An 8,933-nucleotide genomic window follows, 5' to 3' on the forward strand; every position below is an offset into this window, starting at 1 on the left:
CTTCTTCGTAAAATTGAATTAAAATTTTATATGTATACAAAAGAGTATGGCGAATCAATATTGCATTTGAAAACAGTCTGAATTTCAAATAGATTGTAAATCATAAATTTCAAAGGAAAATAATAAAAAAATGGCTCTCAACATCCCGCCCACTGACCGGGGGTTGCCTCCCGCCCTCTGGCCGGGCGGTGTGCCTTCCGCCCTCAGGCCGGGCGGGATGCTGCCTCATGGACCCCTTCGCGAATAAGAAACTTTCTTATTCGCGAAGGGGCCCTCGGGAGGGGCCTGCAAAAAACTTTTGGAGCATCCCGCCCTCTGGTTGGGCGGGATGTCCCCGGCCCCACGCCTCCCGCCCGATGATCGGGCGGGAGGCACCCATTTTTCAAATTTTTCCCAACTGCCACCCCTTTTTCGAATTTTAATTTTTTTTAAACCCTTTTTTTAAAAAAATCGTCCGACCAGCCCGTGTATTCATGAAGAGTGTCCTCCTGCGCCTGGGCTTTTACTGGGCCCAAAAGTGAGGCTCGAGCATGATGTGAGCCCATGACCCAACTTCAACACGGTTCCCGAGAACTCCGCCCACTCGCTCGAACCAAGACAAAATTGCGATGCTCCGTCCTCCACGTCGCGCCGCCGCATCTAACCCTCCGGCGACTCACCGCCGGCGATCCGATCCGCGCTGCGCCGCCACGCCATAGCCTCCCTCTGACGCGCACGTAATCCTACTCCGCGTTCCTCTACCTCCTCCGCTCCGGCGTCCTCGCAATCCGCCCGAATGGGCACCGGGACGGGGGGTGCGAGAGGGGGCGCGGGCGGCGGAGGCTTGGTTCCCGGCGAGCGGTGGTGGCGGGTCCTCTTCCTCGCGCTGGCGTCCGTCTCCTTCCTCATCTCCCTCATCCTCCTCTTCCTCTCCGCCCCGCGCCTCCGACTCCCGGGCGTCGCCCCGTCCGCCTCCGCCTCCGCCGCTTCGGCTGTCCGGCGCGGGCCCGACGCGCCGCCCTGCCTCGCCTACCTTCTTATCGGCGCGCGGGGCGACGGGCGCCGCCTACTAAGGCTCCTCCTCGCGGTCTACCACCCGCGCAACCGGTACGTGCTCCACCTCTCCGCCGACGCGCCCGACGACGAGCGCCAGAGCCTAGCCTCCGGGGTCGTCGCCGCCGCTCCCGCTGTGGGAGCGTTTGAGAACGTCGCTGTTGTCGGCAACCCAACCGCCGGGACGCCCGTGGGCTCCTCCGGGCTCGCCGGCACGCTCCGCGCCGCGGCTGTGCTGCTCCGGCTCCACCCAGACTGGGACTGGTTCCTCACCCTTAACGCCGCTGACTACCCCGTCGTCACCCAGGACGGTAGGCCAACACTGGCATCTACGCATCTCTAATCAGGGGAAAAAAATCTCTTTACCTGCGCAAATATCACTTTATGGTCATGGAATGAGGCGCATTGGGGGGGGGGGGGGTTCATTGATTAGTTGGTCCAATCTAGGTTGCAAAGAATAGTAATTTTGCCAAGCCACATTTGGGGTAGTCTCCTTCCTTTATTATATGGACATTGCAAGTAGCCTTCTAGCTATGACATCAAATGGAAATGTAATTATGCTTGTTTGTGCTGACTGTACCAAATAGCAAATGTTTAGAACTTGGAAGAGCTGGACAACCAGTCAACTAGACACATTTCGTATGTTTCCAATTGCCTACTGCACACTGTCAGTCTTATTTTGCACATCAAGTTGAACTGTCAGTATAAAAAATAACAGTAGATTAAGGCTCCCCTTATTCATTGATTAGTAATGCACATGCCAGAACTTGTGCTGCTACTATACTTATCTGTTGAAGCACACACTCAAATGTATAGGTCTGTTGTTGCTAATGATGTTTGTGATTACAAATTGTGTTATACATTGCTCCTGAATGCTAGAATATATCATGCTTATTCTGGTTCTCTACGTAAAAACTCTGTCTTTAACCGATATCAGCTTGAGTGCTTCATTAATTGTTACAGCAAGTCACGTGCATGTAATTATCTTCATTAATGGAGGTAGTGATAAATCTTTATGTTTTCTCCCTGTTGCAGATCTGATTCATGTCCTGTCCTCTGTTCCAAGGGACCTTAACTTCATTGACCACACCAGTAACATTGGATCAAAAGTGTATGGGCCATCTGACCTTGCAAATAATATTAGCTGTTAGCAGCATTGTTACTGATAAAAAAATCCTATGCAGACCTGAGAAAGTGGAACAAATTATAGTCGATGCTGGAATTTACTTGTCAGGGAGGACCAACTTCTTTCGAGGAACACAGAAACGACCAGCTCCTGTGGCTTTTAAGTTCTTCACAGGCATTTCTTGCTCTCTGCCCTTGGTTTATTTCCCTTGCTCTGAATTTTTTCCTCACCATACATCTCCTTCTTAATAGGTTCCCCATGGGTCATATTAAACCGGCAGTTTATAGAGTACTGCATTCTTGCTTGGGAGAATCTCCCTCGGATTCTTCTCATGTACTTCAACAACATTATACAACCCCAGGAAGGATATTTCCACTCAGTCATCTGCAACTCGCTGGAGTTCCGCAATTTCACTGTGAACAACGACTTGAGGTTTATTCTTCAGGAGGATCCAGCTCAGAAAGAGTCCCCTTTTCTGAGTCGGGAACATTACGGTCAGATGGTGGATAGTGGGGCGCCTTTTGCAAGGCCGTTTCGGGAGAATGATCCTCTGCTGGACCAGATCGATGGCAACGTACTCAAGCGTTGGAGCAATGGACCAGTTCCTGGTGCTTGGTGCTCAGGGAGGAAGAGGTGGTTCAGTGATCCATGTTCCCAGTGGGGCGACGTGAACATTGTGAGACCAGGCCCCCAAGCTGTGAAGTTGCACCAATATATAAATCAGACTTTAGACGAAGCAAAGTCTAGCAGCAACACATGCAGGCGGTAGCAGAATTGATGTCAGTGGCCTCATCCCATGGTTGAAAACTTTGAGCTATTCCATTTATCCACCACGGGCTCTTCACTCTGCTGAATAAATAGCCGCCACCTGCCTGAATGGAAACAAGCACTCCTGGCACCTGAGTACTGACACACAGCCATGGAGGATTGCTCTTTCCTGATCTTTTCTGTGGCAACTATCATAGTCACAGATCAGGAGTTCCACTGTGGTCTACAATTAATATGTGAATTCCCCATATTCGGCACCTATACACTGAAGGCAGATAGCTTAGAGCCTATGATAAGCAGAGGCTTATATAACTACTGTAGGTTATATGCTGTGGTCATTTGTTGAACGGCTTGTGTTAGTGCTAGCAGATGAAGTTGTGAGACCCTGTTGATGTCAGGTTGTCAGGACTGGAGACAATGTAGAACAAGGAATCTTGTTAGTCTTACTGGATTACTGTTGTGCTTTTTGGGCTTACATATGCCTAGTCTTGTACCTAGAGCACGCCTTCAATTGTCCCATTTTTTTCCTTTTTGAAGTATCTCTTCTTTCGTTGTCGTTCTACAAATACTGTTTTTTTCTTTTCTGAAATTTGCTGTCTGTGCTATACGACACTAAAGCATTTCAAGCTGGCCACTAAAACTCTGCTTGCTCCATGTTGATTCTGAGCTGGAACACTGATGGTCTACAACTCTACTTGCACGGCTCAATTGTAGGGCCAATTTGATATGCAGAGACTACGGAGGAATTTAACACCTAAATTTGCGTGAAAGATCCTGTTCCATAGGAAATGGAAATTAATTCTAATGTGGCCTTCCTATGTTTAAATGTCAGATAAAATTTTCGAATGAGATTTAAACCTTCCAGAATTTCTTAAATTTTCGATCATTCAAGGTGGAGCTCAACATCAGTCGCAAAAGCCTGCAGGATGATAAGCAGATATGAGCTTTGAGTTCAAAGGGGCTACCAGTGTTTCAGAACTTGCATGTTCAGAGCCTCAGAGGTTGGAGCTGTGGCCTGAGGGAGGCAGGGAGCGCGTGAGAGGCGTCTGGCGGCGGCTAGTTCCGAGAATCCGAGTCCTCGGACGACCTGGGCGACGATTTCATGAGACCGGCCAGGTCAATGAAACGGGCGAAGCGAGAGAAGGCAGCGAAGGAGGCGGCTTCTCCGGGAAGCGCTGGCGCCAACAAGAAGGAGATGGGTTCCTCCGGTTCGAGGCCCGCGAGCGCAGCGGCAGCGGCGGCGGGGGCGGAGGCGGTGGCGTACGTGGCGGCGGAGGATGCCGACGCCCTCGAGTGCGGTGTGTGCTTCCACCCGCTCAAGCCCCCCATTTTCCAGGTAAACCCTATACCCTACACGCACACCCAGCCATGATCCATCCCGTACAAATTAGCAGCATTCATTCATGGAGCCACAAGTCCTGCAACTGCAACCACTACGCGTAGCTCTATTGTGAGGATCAAGCAGCCTGATTTCGAGCAATCCCTTCTGAAAGGGGACATTTTTGACCCTCCAGGGACGCACCCACCAACTGAAACCATAGATCATGAGCTGCAGACTGGTGACTTTATAATTTAGTATTCTTGGCTCATGAATGTCGTCGTATCCAGCAAAGCCAAAGCATCAGTTCTATCCCTACAAATTTGTATAGTGGCAATTTTGTCATTTGTACACAAATTACAAGCTGCTTTATCAGCCCCAATTGATATAAACACACCCATCCTTGTCTTGCTACAGCAGCACAGCCAATTCTTAAACAGAAAGATGGTCTGCAGGTTAATTTTTGTCGCAAAAATTGCATTTACTACCCCAATGGCAGATTATTTCCAAAAAAATCCCAATGGAAGCTGCGCTAAGTAGTTGATTTCTTGAGAGCTTATGTGGTTAAAAAGAACCCACTTAATATGGCAATCAGAGTAGAAGCACCACTGGGTAGGGGTGGGGGCTTTGAAACAGATTACTTAGTAGGCCCAGCCAATTCTTCCTCAAACAGAAGGATGGTCTCCAGGAAATTTCTTTCTTCATTTCCCTTTGATACTTGACACCAAACTCTCTCTCCAGAACACAATTCTCTCCCTCCAACCAATAAATTCTATCTTCTGAATTTGGAATTGGACTTCTCCAAATACCATCAATAATATGATGCTGCCGCCCGTCTGCCCATAACACTTGCTCTAGTCCCACCACACCAAACGGATCCATATTACCTGAAGGCCGATATTTCTCAGCAGCAATTACTTTACCATCCCATCCAAGCCTCATAAAATTCCCAGTCCCCTTTCCTTCTTGTCCTGATCAGGTTTCCCTCCATTATATGTGCCTCCACCTCTCCATTGAAATTGTATACTAGGTATTAGCAGCATGCAAACAGACCGAAGATTTCATGCAAGATTTATTTAGCTCTATGTCTCAATGACATGTGGGGTCAGTTGGTCTGTCTTACATTTGAGATCCCATTTCCTGAAACACCCTTTTCCCAAGTGATAAGTGAAATCTAGAGATAGTTTCCCAGATTTCAATGAAATAGCAGTACTATGCTTTGTATGGAGATTTATTACCCTTTTTTTATCCTATTGAGCAATTGCCCCATAAAAAAGGGTCATATTATACGATAGTTCCTTACTGCGCCGCAGGCGCACGTGTTAAAAAAAGTAAGAAAAATCCTAAGAATTGTGGACATGGTAGTGGAAGTTTCCATAGCTTGGAATTTAGTTGAAAAATGATCGTCTCAAGCATGGACATTGCAAGCAATTTCTATCTGTATTTTCATACCTATTTAAATACATTTTTTTAGATATAGCTCATTGCAACAAATCACTGAACTATAACATGCTCTGGGTAAAACAAGTGATTTTTCTTTAATGTTCTTTTTGGAAGTTTTTGGTGGCTTTATCTTTGAACATAAAAGTTTGTTATTAATGATTAATGGATAATTTCATCTTCATTTGCTGGTGTCATATGCCTCTGCAGTGTGATGAGGGCCATGTGGTGTGCTCTCTGTGCCGTGACAAGCTCGCGCCAGCAGGCAAGTGCCATGTGTGCGGCATTGCCACGCGTGACTACCACAGGTGCCACGCCATGGAGCGCCTGTTGGAGTCCATCCGTGTCTCATGCCCAAATGCAGCCCATGGCTGTGGTGCCAGACCGGCCTACTATGATCAGCATGACCACTGTCAAACGTGTCCACACGCGCCGTGCCACTGCCCGGGCAAGGACTGCAACTTCCTTGGCTCGACAGAAGCGCTCCTGGACCACTTCACCAGTGCACATGGTTGGCCTTCCACCACCAAGATCAGTGCCTTTGAGACATGCTGCATCTGCCTCCGCGACGGATTCAACTTCATCCTCGCTGACTGCACTGAGGACGACGATCATTTAACTACCAGCAGCAGCAGCCGTCGGTACCTGTTCCTCCTGAACGTGACGCGGCAATCACTTGGCTGCTCCATCACTGTGCACTTCACCGGTCATGAGTCACCCTCAGAAGCACTAATATGTGTGCTCGGGTACTCACGGGTACTTTATGACCCTCGTGATCGTCATAAGTTCCTGGGCAGCCATTCTCTGCAATCTGAGATCAATGTGGAATGCATGGATCTCTCCAATGGGCTGCCCAACCCTGAGGACTGCTTCCAGTTCGTCGTGCCAGATTCTGTTATTAGAAAGAAAGACAAGAAGGATGGTATCCGCGCTGAAGTCCGTATCGGCATCATCAATCTGGAGTAGTTCTTTCTTTTTGTTAATTAGGACCTCATGTTGTCCACCACCAGTTTCTTTCTTGGTGGTTCTATGTGCATGCAAGAGTTGATTTCAAGTCAAGTAATATGGCAATGACAAGAGTTCCAAAACAACAGAAGCAAAATGTCTTGGTTTGGACAGAAGACATTTTTCTTCTGTTGTAGAGACTAACATCAACAAATCCCTTGATTTGGATGCTTATATGTTGATGGAGATAGTAATAATATAATTTAGATGTTTTGGCTTGCCTTCAGCTATTCCATCCTTTTACTTGCTGATGGTATAATCTTATATGCGGTTATCCTTTTCTGTTAGCTGATCCCTTGCTAATTGCAGTAGAAATACAGTTCAAAATGATGACTCGATGTGATGGCAGAGTCTGCGAGCAGTTGGGCGGCAGTAGCCATGGCACACGACTGACCACTCTGAATTGATCCAATCTTGGCCAGAAGCACTTCATCGGTCAGAAGCAGCCCTCAGAAAGGCTGAACTGCTTGCTCGGGTACGCACAGCGCTTCTACAGTTCTACGAGACTACGACGATGGCAAGTGTTTGGGCAGCAACCATCAGCAAACGGAGATCAACGTAGAATGCACATAAGATCTCTCCAACGGGTTGCCCAGTCCTGACGACTCACGACTGCATCCAGTGTATCGTTCCAGATTAAATTCTTGCAGAGGAGGACAAGCAGGATGATATCCAGGTCAAAGTCTGAATTTCAATCACCGGCCTGGAGGCTGGAGTGGTTCTTTTTTCCGCCGACATTGATGCAGCTCAATTGCTGGGACATCTTGTATCTCGATTTGTACGGAAGGGCCTGTCATCTAGACACTTTTCCAAGGCCTCGTTGTACTCCAAATTTTTAATGTGGCTGAAGTTACAATTTCTCTATTCTTTTTTTTTTCACCATTGGATCTAGTCTTTCTTTTTATAGGCAGTTTCTCATGTCAATGGTGTGAAGTGTGAACAATGGTTTCCGATGCAGCAAAGATGAAGACTAGTGTTCCAGCTGAGATACTCTTGCGTTCCAACTCGTGTTCTCCTGCATTGCTCAGTTCTCGTTCTCGTGTGAATTGTCTTGCGACTGCTTTGATCATCAGTTCCATTTCCACAGGCAGACGACATCAGAGCATGCTTATTTGCAGCAACTGAATAGCTGATGATGACCAGTCGGACGGACAGTCGGCGTAGGCGTCATCATCATCGCCGTGCGGCGTCTGTTTCTGCAACCTGCGCCTGCGTCTTCCAGAGCCCGGGGCCAGAGCCGTGCCGCGCGCGATGGTCAGGCGTCCGCAGCGGGCTCTCTCCGGCGGGGCACGAGATCGAGCGACGCCGAGGAGCTGCCACACATGCCGTCCCGCCGCCGCACCCGGCCAGCATTTCCATGGCTCCAGGCCAAGGCCAGCCATCGCACCAGCGCCGGTCAGATGCAAGATGGAGAGGCTCCTGGGTGCCTAGGCCCTACGAGGAAGGGGGTGGAAGCCATGGACGGCCTGAGTTCGGCGCCGCTCCGCCGCGCCGTGGCCGGGCAGGACCCCAACTAGCGGTGGACCGGCGCCGCTGCTGGAAGGAGGCTCGCGTAGGGTGCATGGCGACCCGGCTGGCTGCGGTGGCCTCAGCAGGCGGCCGTGCGTGAAGCCAGAAAAATCGTAAAAACACCCCCAGTTTGGATCGAGATTGTTAATCGCGATCCGAATATTTACAATTTGATCCTCAGTAATTTACATATATACCCATAATTTGGATCGCGATTAACATATGGGTCCAGGTATTTTACATTTAGCTCTCTAGTCGGATCGCGATTTGCGATCCGACCATTTGCAGATAGACCCTTGCTCAGAGCAGCTCTGTTTCCGGCCGTCCGGCGCTGGCGTCCCCCCGGCTCCTCGCCGTCCGCCTGATCTACTCATCCAGATGCAAGTGGACTCAGGAGGCACGCTTCGTTTGCCGCCGTCCTGCGCACACGGTGGGGCAACGCGCGCAGCTTGGTTGACACCCCCGCCTCTGTCTCCTCCGGTCCTCCTGACCGCGGCAAGGCCGGCGGAGGTTTTGCTGCGGCTGTGGTAGGCTTTGCAGAAACAGCGAATGTGAATATGCTGGATGCGATTCGTCGGTGGCCAGTGATCTTCTTCTGCCGCTGCACAATGCTGAATCTCCTTTGAAACCTGCCTGGAGAATCAGGACTATGTCTGAATGTGAATCTCCTCATCATGATCGATGGGATTACATTTGGGCACAAGTCTATTCCGATCAATGTTTCAAATAGCCCGC

The 8,933-nt window shown here is 49.3% G+C and overlaps 2 protein-coding genes across 2 annotated transcripts; both read left to right on the forward strand.

Moving 5' to 3' along the window:
• Window positions 1-577: 577 nt before the first annotated feature.
• Window positions 578-3,457, forward strand: LOC112886529 (beta-glucuronosyltransferase GlcAT14A-like). Its single transcript, XM_025952453.1, has 4 exons — window positions 578-1,343; window positions 2,068-2,143; window positions 2,217-2,332; window positions 2,410-3,457. Exons 1-4 carry the CDS (start codon window positions 776-778, stop codon window positions 2,925-2,927), a joined length of 1,278 nt encoding a protein of 425 aa, XP_025808238.1. The 5' UTR covers window positions 578-775; the 3' UTR covers window positions 2,928-3,457.
• Window positions 3,458-3,592: 135 nt separating this feature from the next.
• LOC112886530 (putative E3 ubiquitin-protein ligase SINA-like 6) lies at window positions 3,593-6,915 on the forward strand. The gene is made up of 2 exons (XM_025952454.1): window positions 3,593-4,262; window positions 5,895-6,915. The coding sequence occupies exons 1-2, from the start codon at window positions 4,029-4,031 to the stop codon at window positions 6,648-6,650; spliced, it is 990 nt and encodes a 329-aa protein (XP_025808239.1). The 5' UTR covers window positions 3,593-4,028; the 3' UTR covers window positions 6,651-6,915.
• Window positions 6,916-8,933: the final 2,018 nt, after the last annotated feature.

Source organism: Panicum hallii, chromosome 3, assembly GCF_002211085.1.
Source record: "Panicum hallii strain FIL2 chromosome 3, PHallii_v3.1, whole genome shotgun sequence".
Classification (NCBI taxonomy): Eukaryota; Viridiplantae; Streptophyta; class Magnoliopsida; order Poales; family Poaceae; genus Panicum; species Panicum hallii.